Source organism: Sus scrofa, chromosome 14, assembly GCF_000003025.6.
Source record: "Sus scrofa isolate TJ Tabasco breed Duroc chromosome 14, Sscrofa11.1, whole genome shotgun sequence".
Classification (NCBI taxonomy): domain Eukaryota; kingdom Metazoa; phylum Chordata; class Mammalia; order Artiodactyla; family Suidae; genus Sus; species Sus scrofa.
Genome location: NC_010456.5, coordinates 55748295 through 55762500, shown reverse-complemented (window position 1 = coordinate 55762500; position 14206 = coordinate 55748295). Strand labels below are relative to the sequence as shown.

Below are 14206 nucleotides of genomic sequence, written 5' to 3'. Positions count from 1 at the left end.
AGAACATAGAATGGGAAAAAGAAAGTCTATTCAGCAAGCATTGCTGGGAAACCTGGACAGCTGCATGCAAAGCAATGAAACTAGAACACACCCTCACACCATGAACAAAAATAAACTCCAAATGGCTGAAAGACTTAAATATACGACAGGACACCATCAAACTCCTAGAAAAAAACATAGGCAAAATACTCTCTGACATCAACATCATGAATATTTTCTCAGGGCAGTCTCCCAAAGCAATAGAAATTAGAGCAAAAATAAACCCATGGGACCTCATCAAACTGAAAAGCTTCTGCACAGCAAAGGAAACCAAAAAGAAAACAAAAAGACAACTTACAGAATGGGAGAAAATAGTTTCAAATGATGCAACCGACAAGGGCTTAATCTCTAGAATATATAAAGAACTTATACAACCCAACAGCAAAAAAGCCAATCAATCAATGGAAAAATGGGCAAAAGACCTGAATAGACATTTCTCCAAAGAAGATATACAGATGGCCAGCAAACACATGAAAAAATGCTCAGCATCGCTGATTATAAGAGAAATGCAAATCAAAACTACCATGAGATACCACCTCACACCAGTCAGAATGGCCATCATTAATAAATCCACAAATAACAAGTGCTGGAGGGGCTGTGGAGAAAAGGGAACCCTCCTGCACTGTTGGTGGGAATGTCAACTGGTACAGCCGCTATGGAGAACAGTTTGGAGATACCTTAGAAATCTATACATAGAACTTCCATATGACCCCGCAATCCCACTCTTGGGCATATATCCGGACAAAACTCTACTTAAAAGAGACACATGCACCTGCATGTTCACTGCAGCACTATTCACAATAGCCAGGACATGGAAACAACCCAAATGTCCATCGACAGATGATTGGATTCGGAAGATGTGGTATATATACACAATGGAATACTACTCAGCCATAAAAAAGAATGACATAATGCCATTTGCAGCAACATGGATGGAACTAGAGAATCTCATACTGAGTGAACTGAGCCAGAAAGACAAAGACAAATACCATATGATATCACTTATAACTGGAATCTAATATCCAGCACAAATGAACATCTCCTTAGAAAAGAAAATCATGGACTTGGAGAAGAGACTTGTGGCTGCCTGATGGGAGGGGGAGGGAGTGGGAGGGATCGGGAGCTTGGGCTTATCAGACACAACTTAGAATAGATTTACAAGGAGATCCTGCTGAATAGCATTGAGAACTTTGTCTAGATACTCATATTGCAACAGAAGAAAGGGTGGGGGAAAAATGTAATTGTAATGTATACATGTAAGGATAACCTGACCCCCTTGCTGTACAGTGGGAAAAAAAAAAAAGATTAGTAGAGCAAAAAATTTTATGTACCCTAAATGCCTCATTTATCTGACATCATGAGAAAACAAGGCTGCTGCACAAAAGTAACATTTCAAAATAAGTGAAACATCCCTTTAAATGCCAAACATCACCACCCTGTTTTTGATGGGTAAGCAAAAGAAATCTCTTAGAGGTGGATTACAAGACATAATTTAACCTTTTCTTGATGACAAAATCTTCTTAAAACTTTTCTCAAATCTATCTCTGTCATCATTAATTCTAGCCACAGCTTCAATTCAGATTCTTATCTTTCACCTGATCCTACAAGTGTATCCTAATGGTTTCTCCGTAAGGTTTTTCTAAAAATAAATAAATAGACAGGAAGATAACCATGTGGTATGTGAAAATCTCATGGATTATCACTGTAAAGTACTTTTTGATCTTATTCCACCTCTCTCTGCCAGAGCCAGTCCTCTCTGCTTCTAATCCATGTCTAAGCTGCTTCTACTGAACTGCTTTACTTTACATGCATTTCTCTTTTTCTTGCAGAAGAGAAGTGCACGGCAGATCTTGGCCTTTTCGAGAACTTCTATTACTTCCAGATATATAGTGGAAAACAGGCTTCTAAAAACGCGACCGAAAAACTCTTAGAACTAATAAACAAATTTAGTAAAGTTATAGGATACATAATCAATATTTTAAAAAAGCTGTATTTATATATAATAACAAACTATCAGAAAGAAAAATTAGGAGTTCCTGTTGTGGTTCAGCGGAAACAAGTCTGACTAGCATCCATGAGGATGCAGTTCAATCCCTGGCCTTGCTCAGTGGGTTGAGGATCTGGCATTGCTGTGAGCTGTGGTGTAGGTTGCAGACATGGCTCAGATCTGGTGTTTCTGTGGCTGTGCCACAGGCTGGCAGCTATAGGTCTGATTTGACCCCTAGCTTGCGAACCTCCACATGCCATGGGTGTGGCTCTAAAAAGATAAAAAAAAAAAATTAAGAAACAACCCCAGTTTTAATTGCATCAAAAAGAATTAAATACCTAGGAGTAAATTTAACCAAGGTGGTAAAAGACCTGTACACTGAAAAGGACAAGACACTGATGAGATAAACTGAAGAATACACAAACAAAAGACATTCCATGCTCATGGGTCAGAAGAATTAACATTATTAAAACGGCCCTATGACCTAAAGCAATCTACAGATTCAGTGACAGCTCCATCAAAATTCTAACGGCATTTTTCATAGAAAAATCCTAAAATTTGTAGGCAACTACAAAGAATAGCCAAAGCAATCTGGAGAAAGAACAATAAAGCAGGAAGCACCAACCACACCAACAAACTATATTAAGGAGTTCCTGCTGTGGCACAACAGGATTGGCAGCGTCTCTTGAGCATTGGGACACAGGTTCAAAGCCTGGCCTGGCACAGTGGGTTAAGGATCCAGTGCTGCCACAGCTGCAGCTTGGATCTGATCCCTAGCTAGGGAGCTCCATAGGCTGTGGGGTGGCCAAAAAAGAAAAACAAAAACACAAAAACAAACTATGATTAAGAAGCTACAATAATCAAAACAGCACAGTTTTGGCATTAAAACAGACATCCAGATCAATGGAACAGAATAGAAAGCCCAGAAACATACCCATGCATATATGGTCAATTCATTTACAACAAAGAAGCCAAGAATATACAACAGGGAAAGGAGAGTCTCTTAAATAAGTGATGCTGGGAACACTAGGCAACTACATGTAAAAGAATGAAAACTGGACCACTAACTTATGCCACACACAAAAATCAACTCAAAATGGACTGAAAACTCAAACATAAGACATGACACCATAAATCTCCTATAAGGAAACAGACAGTGAGCTCCTTGATGTTGGTCTTGGTAATGATTTTTTTAAGATTTGACATTAGAAACAAAGGAGTAAAAAACAAAAATAAATAAGTGGAACTACATCAAACTAAAAAGCTTCCTGCACAACAAAGGAAATCATCAACAAAATAAAAAGACAACCTACCAAACAGGAGAAAATACTTATAAATCATATATCTGAATAATATCCAAAAATATATTAAAAAAACTCTTCCAACTCCATAGCAAAAACCCAAAGAACCTCATTTTAAAACTGGGCAGAGGACTTCCCCTGTGGCTCACAACATAAAATTGGGCAGAGGGCTGTACACTAAAACTAACACAACACTGTCAATCAACTATATCCCAATAAAATTTAATTTTAAAAAACTGGGCAGAGGATCTAAATGGACGTTTTTCCAAAGACATACAGACTGTCACCAGGTACGGGAAAAGGTGCTCAGCATACTTAGCATCAGGGAAATGCAAATCAAAACCACTAAAAACCTCACCACACCTCACAGAATGGCAATTAGCAACAAGGCAAAAAATAGCAAGTGTCGGTGAGGAGGCAGAGAAAAGGTAGCTCCTGCGCACTGCTGGTGGGAATGTATGCTGATACAGCCACTATGAGAAACAGTATGGGGAATCTTTAAAAAATTAAAAACAGAACCACCTTACAATCTAGCAAAACCACTTCTGGGTATTCACCCGAAAGAAAAGAAAACATTCACTAGAAAATATGTATGAACGGGGATGATATATGCATGATAGTGAACATGGAGATGTTTATTGCAGCATTTTTTTTTTTTTTTGGCTGCGCCTATGGCATACAAAAGTTCCTAGGCTGGGGATCGGACCCATGCCACAGCAGTGACAATGCCAGATCCTTAACAACTAGGCCACCAGGGAATTCCTACTGCAGCCTTATTATATTCAATAGCCAAGACAAGGACTTAGGTGGCTAAACGTCCATTGATGGATGAATGAATAAAGAAAATGTGTTTTCTTTCTTTCTCTTCCTTTTTAGGGCCGCACTCGCAGCATGTCCAATTGGACTGTAGCCGCCGTCCTACGCCACAGCCACAGCCACACCACACGGGATCCGAGTTGCGTCTGCGACCTACACCACAGCTCACAGCAACACTGGATCCTTAACCCACTGAACGAGGCCAGGGATTGAACCCGCGTCCTCATGGATACTATGAAGATTTGTTTCTAGTGGGCCACAATGGGAACTCCAAGAAAATGCGTTTTATATGCACAATGAAATCTTTCTTTAAAAAAGGAAACTTTGCCATTTGCAACAACATGGACAGACCCTGAGAGCATTGCACTAAGTGAAATAAGCTAGATACAGACAGACAAATAATGTAAGATCTCATTTTTACATAGAATCTTAACACGAGACAAATACAAATCTGGTGTTTTCCAGAGGCTGGACGGAGGGTGGGCATAATGGGTAAAAGGGGTCAAAAGTTACAAACTTCCAGTTATAAAATAAATAAGTCATGGGGATATAATGTACAGCATGGTGACTATCCTAATATTGTTCTGTATTATAATATTGTTAGAGTAGATCTTAATTCTCATCCCAGAAAAAAAATGTATTACTATGTGTGGTGACAGATGTTAACTATACATATTGTGGTGATCGTTTCAGAATATATACATACAATGAATCATTATACTCCATACCTAAAACCAATGTAACTTGTCAATTATCTCTCAACTTAAATACTGGTTTGGGAAGTTCCTGTCATGGCTCAGCAGAAAGGAATCTGAGCAGCATCCAAGAGGATGAAGGTGTGATCCCTGGCCTTGCTCAGTGGATTAAGGACCTGGCATTGCTGTGAGCTGTGGTACAGGTCGCAGAGGCGGCTTGGATCTGACGTGGCTGTGGCTGTGGCACAGGCCAGTGTCTACAGCTCAGATTTGACCCTTAGCCTGGGACTCTCCATAAGCCACGGGTACAGCCCTAAAAAGACACACACACACACAAAAAAACAAAAAAACCCCGAAAAACTGGTTTCATCTACTACATATCATCACACACCCTGTGGGTACTGCATCACCCAGTATAAAGCTCAAAGTGAATGCTGTGTAAGAATGCTACCTGCTTCCTAGTTCTCTTCACGTGCTGGGCTCTACACCTTCACCCCCTCTGCTCAGTGTTGCAAGTATAGGGTACCTAGTTTGAGTCTAATGTCTGGAAACAGGGAAAAAAACAAAAAGCTCAGAAGTAAACCTGGGACATAAAGAAAGGTAACTCACAGAAGAAATACAAAGAGCCAACCAGCCTATGAAAAACAATTCAGTCTCACTAGGAATCAAGCTTGAATTTCTTCTGCATTCAAACTGACAAATATCTTCCTAAATGATAATACCCAAATGATGGATGTTTTGAAAGTTATTTCAAGGAAATGGCCACTCTCCTATGCTGCTGGTAGGAATGTAATTTGGTATAGTATTCTGCAGGAAAATTTGCCAGTACACATCAAATATCTCAGAACTGTACAAGTTGTGTCCAGCAATTCCTTGGCTAAGAATATATTCTCAATAATCAGTGATGCACTAAAAGATCTCTATTCATAAGTGTCATTTCTTAATAGTGAAAAACTGCAAACCTCATCAATGCATCAATAAGGCATCAGTTAAATAAATTATGGCATATCTATGTGCTAGACTACTATGCAGCCATTAAAATTAATTTTAAACATATCATTAAATATGGTTCTACATCATATTAAGATAAGCAGGCTATAAGAACTATGTACATACTATGAAGTTCCATTTACATGAAGTACAAAAGCAGGCAAACCTCTGCCATTAAAGATCAAGATAGTGGTTACCACTCCTGGCAGTGATAAGCAGGGAGCATAACAGAAGCGCCCAAGGTGTTGGTAGTTTTGTTTTTAATTTGGGTGCTGATTAGTTGGGTGTATTCAGTTTGTGAAACTACATCAAGCTCACATTTACATGCACTTTTTTGAATGCATATTACACATAAAAAAAAATTTTTAGGAGTTCTCACTGTGGCTCAGTGGGTTAAGGATCTGGCATTGCCACAAGCTGTAGCGTAGGTCTCAGATGAGGCCTGGATCTGACATTGCTGTGGCTGTAATGTAGGCTGGCAGCTGCAGCCTGGATTCGACCCCTAGCCTGGGAACTTCCATGAGCTTCAGGCGCAGCCCTAAAAAAAAATTTTTTTTAAATACTAAATAATTCCCCCAAACATGTTTTATATGTATGTACATTCAAAAACTGCCCAGTATAGATCATTTTCTTACCTCTTGAAAAAAAAAATTTCAAATTTTTCTATAAAGAACTTGTTTTACTTTTATAAGAAAAACATTTAAACCATAAGGTCATCATGGAATGTAACCAGACGATCTACAGGTGACACAGTCATTCTTCCAGTTTTAGTCTCGATTCATTTCTTCAAATTACTGAGCAACTCCGAGATGGCAAATACATAGCAATAAATAAACCTTCATAATGTCAAGAATAATTAAAACCCCACACGAGTTCCCTGAACGCAACCAACATTTCTCTTCTTTAATGTGTAGTGTATCCTGAGAGTCTGGCAACTGGCTAGGCTCTGCACTGAAAGTGGATATCCAAAAGTTTATCAAGGACCATTGGACGCTGACTTCAAAACTGTTCAAAATAAGCCCAAAGCATCTTAAAAATCAGACCAGAATTTCCATTCTCACTCAGATGACATCAACCTCAAATCGGTGGAAATCTTGAAAATGATGAAAACATGCAAGTTTATCACAGATCGACTGATAAGGACAATCATACAACCAGCGTGCTCTTGCCAAGGTCAGATTCCTCCCCAATCATTTCATTAGCCTGGGTATCAGCCACCACACTATACTCCCCTCCAAAATTCACCACGTGATCACCATGAAACAGACACTGTTCTGTGTGTTTCATTAACAGAATCTTCACAATAACTCTATGAGGTCATCATTTTATAAATAAGGAAACTGAAGCACAGAGACAAGATTAGCCTATAGAGGTCATTTGAGATGAACCAGCCTGAGGTGAAACTGCAAAGCAATCTCAATTTGTTTTTGACCTTCTGCTTGCCCCTTGTCAGTTTCCATTCCACAAACCACCTTGGAATGGAGTACCCTGAGAACAGGGACCAAATACCTGGGGCTCCAAGCATCTCTTGAATGGATATGCTTCTTCCCAAGTATCCTAGAAAGAAACCTTCTTTTGTCACATCATTTTTCTAAATTAATTGTTAAATAATTTCTGTTAATTCATTACCACAAACCAATGTTAGAATCAAGATATACTGGATGTGGGAGTTCCCATTGTGGCTCAGTGGTAACGAATTTGACCAGTACCCAAAAGGATGCAGGTTTAATCCCTGGCCTCGTTCAATGGGTTAAGGATCAGGCACTTCGGTGAGCTGTAGTGAAAGTCGCAGTCATGGCTCAGATCCTGTGTGGCTGTGGCTGCAGTGTAGGCTGGCAGCTGCAGCTCCGATTCAAACCCTAGTCCAGGAACTTCCATACGCCTCGGGTAAGGCCCTACAAAGCAAGCAAACAAACAAAAAAGATATGCTGGATCTGTATTTCCCAGTCCAATGGCTGTCTCTGCCTTCACTGTCCTCTGCTCAGCCCAGGCGTGCTGGGTTTCAAAGCAGGATCTCTGCTCCCTCTTCACCAGGTGGTCTCTCCGTGTTTCACCTGTTGAAGCCACTACATTACACCAAATCAGGTTAACCAAACTTGACTCACTTCTTTCAGTTTCTGCCCAACCACCACCTCTTCAGAGGGGTCCTGCCTGACCTCCTCTGTTTAAAACAGCAGCACATCATCTCCACCCTCTCAAGTTGCTTTATTTTTGTTGCTCTCCTCTATGATATTTAATAATTCTTATGTTCTGCTTCCTTTCTAAATTGAAAACTGCACGAGGGCAGGGACTTTATCTTGCTTATTGCTGTAATTCCACCCCTGCAACAGGAGCTGGCACAGAGGAGGTTCTCAAATATTTGCTGAATCAACTGAAAGTCAGAGAGCCATTTTTAACATGCAGGGAAGGTAAATCTCCTTTTCAAAAAATACTGCCGTGGCTTAATGAGACAGAAGACAGACAAAGAGGCAGAACAGAGAACAAAAACCAAACTGAAAATGGAAATTCAAGGGAAAAGTACTTAAAATCTTGGGTTTTCTCTCTCCGTTTAGGCCTAGGGGATAAGGGCTGAAATGTGAAGATGTTGGAGTGTTTTATTCTGAACTGGGGTCAACACAGTGAGAAAAGGATTTGTGGGAAATTTTAGCAGTCAGGATGCTTCTACTGATTTTAAGTTTCAAAGGACCAAAGTGAAAAAGGAAAGTTAAGGCAGTTCCCGTCACGGCTCAGTGGTTAATGAACCGGACTAGTATCCATAAGGACTCAGCTTGATCCTTGGCCTCGCTCAGTGGGGTTAAGGATCCAATGTTGCTGTGAGCTGTGTTGTAGGTTAAAGATTTGGCTTGGAGCCTGAGTGGCTGTGGCTATGGTGAAGGCAGGTGGCTATAGCTCTGATTCGACCCCTAGCCTGGGAACCTCCATATGCCATGGGTGGCCCTCAAAAGACAAAAGACCAAAAAAAAAAAGAAAAAAAGAAAATTAGGAGTCTGTAAGGTTTCATTTCTATTAAAATACTCTACCTGAAGTCAAAGTTAATTTGTATAACTAGCACTGATCTCCTCACCAATAGCCCATCCCTTTCCAAGTGCTACTTCCTGTTTCCTCAATCTAGCCTGGTCTCACTGGATGGCCCAAACACTGAGAGACTGGGAAAAACTTACCTCAAAAACCCGGGGCGGGGGGGGGGGGGGTTCTTTTTCTTTTTTTACAAAGTTACTTTTAACACTTCGAGGTGAGCTCCACAGGAATAAAAAACACTGGGAAGGGGTAATCCTCTCACCCTCGGGAGTGGCCCAGGGGGGACAGAGGCTACCTGAGAGGAAGGAAGCACAAAAGGGGCCCACTGCAGACTCAGGGCAAAGGCAATGCCATGGGTGCCGGGACCTGTGAGCACTGCAGGAGGAAACTTGACTGTGGTGGGACTGGCTCCAGGGGCACAGGCACAGGCGAAGAGCAAGAGGGTGAGACTCGGAGCTACAATGTTTCCAGAACTAGAACAAATAACTTTAAAATGTGTATGGAAACTCAAAAGATCTCCAATAGCCAAAATAATCTTGAGAAAGAATAACAGAGCTGGAGCAATCATGCTGATCTCAGGCTGTACTATGAAGCTACAGTCATCAAAATAATATGGTACTGGCACAAAAACAGATACAGAGATCAACGGAACAGGACAGAGAGCCCAAAAATAGACCCATGTACATATACGGTCGATTAATCCATGACGAAGGAGATAAGAAATACACAATGTGGAAAAGATGGTCTTTTAATAAGTGGTACTGGGGAAACTAGACAGCTATATGTAAAACAATGAAATCAGAACATTCTCTAACACCACATACAAAAATAAACTCAAAATGGAGTAAAGAACTAAATTTAAGACTGGATATTATAAAACTTGACAAAAAAGTAGGTAGAACACACTTTGAAATAAACCACAGCAATATTTTTTTGGATCCATCTCCTAAAGTAAAGGAAAAAGTAAAGGGGCCTTAATTAAACTTAGTAGCTTTTGCACAGCTAAAAAAAACAAACCAAAAAAAACCCATCAACAAGACAAAAAGACAGCATACCAAAAGGGAGAAAATATTTGCAAATGACATGACCAATAAGTGATTAATATCCAACATATATAAGCATCTCATACAACTCGACATCCAAAAACCCCAAAGAACTCAATTAATACATGGGCAGAAGAAATGAATAGACATTTTTTCCAAAGAGGAAATGCAGATGGACAACTGGCACAGGAAAAGATGCTCAACATTATTAATTACGAGGGAAATGCAAATCAAAACCACAATGGGGTATTACTTCACACCTGTCAAGATGACTATCATCAAAAAGAACACAAAAAACAAATGCTGGTGAGGATGTGGAGAAAAAGGAACCCTTGCACACTGTAGGAATATTACTTGGTGCAGCCACTGTAGAAAACAGTATCGAGGTTCCTCAGAAAACAAAAAGAACTACTACATGATCCAGCAATTCTACTCCTGGGAATTTATCTGAAAAACACAAAAACATGAATTTGAAAAGATATTTGCACCCCAATGTTGACAGCACCATTATTTACAATTATCAATATATGGAAACAATGAAATTGTCAACCAAAAGATGAATGGATAAAGAAGTGGTATATACATATAATGGAGGAGTGCCTGTTGTGACACAGCGGAAACAAATCTGACTAGGAACCATGAGGTTGCGGGTTCAATCCCTAGCCTTCCTCAGCGGGTTAAGGATCCAGCATTGCCATGAGCTGTGGTGCAGGTCGAAGAGGCAGCTTGGATCTGCCGTTGCTGTGGCTGTGGTGTAGGCCGGTAGCTAGAGCTCCGATTTGATCCCTAGCCTGGGAACTTCCACATGCTGCAGGTGTAGCCCTAAAAAAAAAAAAAAAAAGCAAAGCAAAACAAAACAAACAAACAAAAAATATATATAATGGAGTATCACTCAGCCTTAAGAAAGAACAAAATTTTGCCATTTGCAGCGACATTGATGGACTTGGAGGACATTATGCTAAGGGAAATAAATTAGACAAATATTGCATGATATCACTTATAAGTGGAATCTAAAAGTTACAACAGACTACTGAACATAACAAATAAGAAGCAGACCCACACATAAAGAGAACAAATTAGTGCTTACCAGTGGGGGGGGGGGCGTATAGGGGTAGGGAATGGGAGGTACTAACTACTGCGTATAAGATGGGCTCAAGGATGTATTTATTGCACAACACAGGGAACATAGCAATATTTTGTAATAACTGTTAATGGAAAGTAACCTTTCAAATTGTCTAAAACATAAAAATTAAATTAAAAAAAATTAAATTAAAAAACATAAAAACTTAAGGAGTTCCTGCCATGGCAGCTGATAGGTGGCAGCTGCAGCTCGGATTCAATCCCTGGGCCAAGGAACTTCCATGTGCCGTGGGTGTGACCATTATAAAAAATAAAAAATCTTAAGAAATTGCCAGGCAGGCCTACTAAGTTTTAAGCTTCAATGTAGGGTTTTGGCTTGTTTATGGACCCTAAAAGATATTTAGGTCATAAATATCCTAAGAATACTCTACAATTAAACTCCAGTGGAGCTCACTCATCATACATAACTGAAAGAAACTAAAGGCGAATCCAACAGATGCTACAGAACATTTTATGGATATGGCACTCTTTCCTCAGCTCCATTTACAAAACCCTATAAACAAAACAAAAAAAATCCTCATCTGTTAACAGGTTAAATGCCCTGTAACACCGCACTTTCATTAAATCATTTAAATAGGGTCTCGATTCTATTCAGGTCACACGAAGAGCCTTTTTTAAAGAGCTCGTGGCTTCTCTAACACAAAGGGATTTTAAGAGATTGTTACCAGAATAAAGAACTCTAATTATAACAATGAGATTGCTTTGAGGACTGCCCGAATTAGTTTCCATACTTCCTAGGCACAGAGCCATCTCAGAATTCAGATATTCAATTCTAATCCTTGAAAATATTGGATAAGAAAACTTTCTAGGGGAGAAGTGGTAAGAACAAATTCCCAAGGTAGTTAAAAAACAAAACGACTATTTCCCCATCTTTAAAACAGCCGTCTAGGCTTTATTATACCTCCTAGGGCAAGCCCTTAAAAAGACAGAAAAGGGCAACCTTCAATGTTCAGAGCGGTGGAATTAGTTAAAAGAAAATCCACTGGGCTGTGGGGCAGAGCATTCTATTTATCAGGCTGGGAAGTGAATATGAACAAAGAGTTCTTTCCCATGAGAAACTAACTTTTGGAGCAAATGGATACAATCGTAGAGGAACTTGCTATTTTCGTGTATAATTCATTAGAAGGCTTTGCAAACCAAACTCTCAGGAATAACTCCATCCGCAGCCATGCCCTATTTCATGGCTAGATTTGTTTAACCGACTTACAACCACAGTTTTCAAAGAATACAAAGCAGAGTACGTTCTTAAAGCAAAGTTGTTCCTTAAAAGCAAACCCCAGCCACCTCTTTAAAAAGGCACAAAAACGTGATCCACGGACCCTAAGACCTCAAAGTCCTGATCCAATAAGACCAACAGCTGCGGGAGGAGCAGAGCCACCTGGGAGCCCGGCCCCGGGCGTTAACAGCTGCCCCTCGGGTTGAAGGACACATGGGGCTCAGCTCCCCGGGCAGGCGGGAAAGGCCTGGGGACAGCCGAAGGACTTGCAGTCGTCCGCACCGGTTTTGTGGTCATCAAGAAAAGCCGGGAGGTGAGAAACGGCGGAGACACGAAGAGAGAAAAGCGCCCTCCAGTTTGCCCGATGTTAACGCCGGGGAGATGAAAAGGGCCATTTGTTTCATCTGGGGACCGCCGGGTCGGCCCGTCCCCCAACCCAGACTCTCGGCCAGGCTCCGTGGAAGAAGCCGGCCGCTCGCCCGCCCGCCCGGCCCCAGGACCTCACCTGCGGGGCCGGCCCCCGAGGCGCGGGCGGGCGGCGGGGAGCGCAGCCGCAGCCAGAGGTGCAGCGCGGCCCCGAGCACACACGGGCACAGCAGCACCAGCCAGTTTCGCATTGGCCGCCCCCGCCGGCTCCACCTCGCGCCCCCACCGCGCGCCGGGCTCTCCCGCGTCCCGGCGGACAGGGAGGGGCCCTGAAAGTAAGGAGGCCGGGGGCAGTGGCCGACTCCCGCGCGACTACTCCGGGAACGCCCGCCCTCGTGCCCGCCGCCGTCTAGGTCTCTCTCGGCTTAGGCTCCTCCGACCGCTGGCGGCTGCGCCTCCGCCGGCCAGAGCCCCGCCCCCTTTCCTGGGCCTTCCCCGGCCCCGCCCACCTTTTCTCTCACTCGCCCCGCCCTCTTCTAGCTTGTCCCCTCCCACTTCCCCTAGCCGGCCGGGAGCTGAAGTCCCGCTCTGAGCTTAAGGAGGAAGTGCCCCCGTGATCCGATGGCTGGGAAACCACATTTCCCACAACCCCACGCACTCGCTTCCGTCACTCGGCGATCGCGTAAGCAAAGCGCGAGGCCTCACACAGAGCATGCGCAGCCCTGCTCCATGTTTACTGCCCCCCGGTGGCGGAGGAGAGGTAGTGCCGGACAACCCAGCGCTCAGGGGCCGCCCCAACCCCGGGAGAGAAATAATAGCTGGGGTGAAGGGCGCCGGTTGCCTAAGATTTAAAGGAGATCTTGAGACAAGACAGTTTTAAATCACGCAGAGCTTCCTTAGGCCGAATGCTAGCCTCGTGTAAGAGATGGGATCTTGCTGGCATCTACTGGGCGCGGAGATCGGGGCGGGGCAGCCCAAATGCCCGTGTCTTCAGCGGTGAATCATCAAGTATTAGTTCTGGTGCTTCGGTACCCGGCTCTAAGAACTCAGGATGAGTAAGACCAAGCCCAAGGGATCAAGCTGTGCAGTACGACAGCGATGGCCGAATGGAAGGTACATTACACGTGCTCAGATTTCAAACTGGCGCTGGAAAGTTGCGAGAAGAACCGGGTGCACTCACACCTGCTATTGGACGTGAGCCGCTAGAAAATGCGGGCTCCGAGGCACCTGTGGGAAGGACCTGCTGCGACCCTCCGGGATACAGTCCTGCCCTGGGCCCCGAGGGCGTCACCCGTTCCGGCCTGCCTGCGGCCAAACGCAAAAGTGTCCTAGTTGAGGAGCCTGAAGATCAGGGTACCGATGTTCAGAAGATGGTGCAGAGGATGAACATGAGGATGAACTATATTGTTGGAAAAACCCTTGGTTGAAAGCCCCAGGAAATCCACTTCAAACAGGCTTAAGGAAAAAAGGGTAATTTATTCAAGTCACTGAACAGTCCAGGAGATGTCTTAGGCACTGTCAGTACCATAGTCTCACTGAGGGGCAATTTAATTTCCTCTATTAAAATTATTTTTGGAGTTCCCTTCAGTGCCTCA

General features: G+C 42.7%; 1 protein-coding gene across 2 annotated transcripts in view; it reads right to left on the bottom strand.

Annotated features, from left to right (window-relative positions):
* B3GALNT2 (beta-1,3-N-acetylgalactosaminyltransferase 2) overlaps nucleotides 1-13092 on the bottom strand; it is a 69330-nt gene extending 56238 nt beyond the window's left edge. The window contains exon 1 of one of the 2 annotated variants that reach the window (XR_002338968.1): nucleotides 12751-13091. Coding sequence is in view for 1 of the 2 variants with exons in the window: in XM_021074398.1 (XP_020930057.1) it covers nucleotides 12751-12862 (112 nt within the window). In the remaining variant the exon portion in view is untranslated. Of the gene's footprint in view, nucleotides 1-12750 lie in introns of both variants that reach the window. The other variant, XM_021074398.1, reaches the window with a different exon arrangement.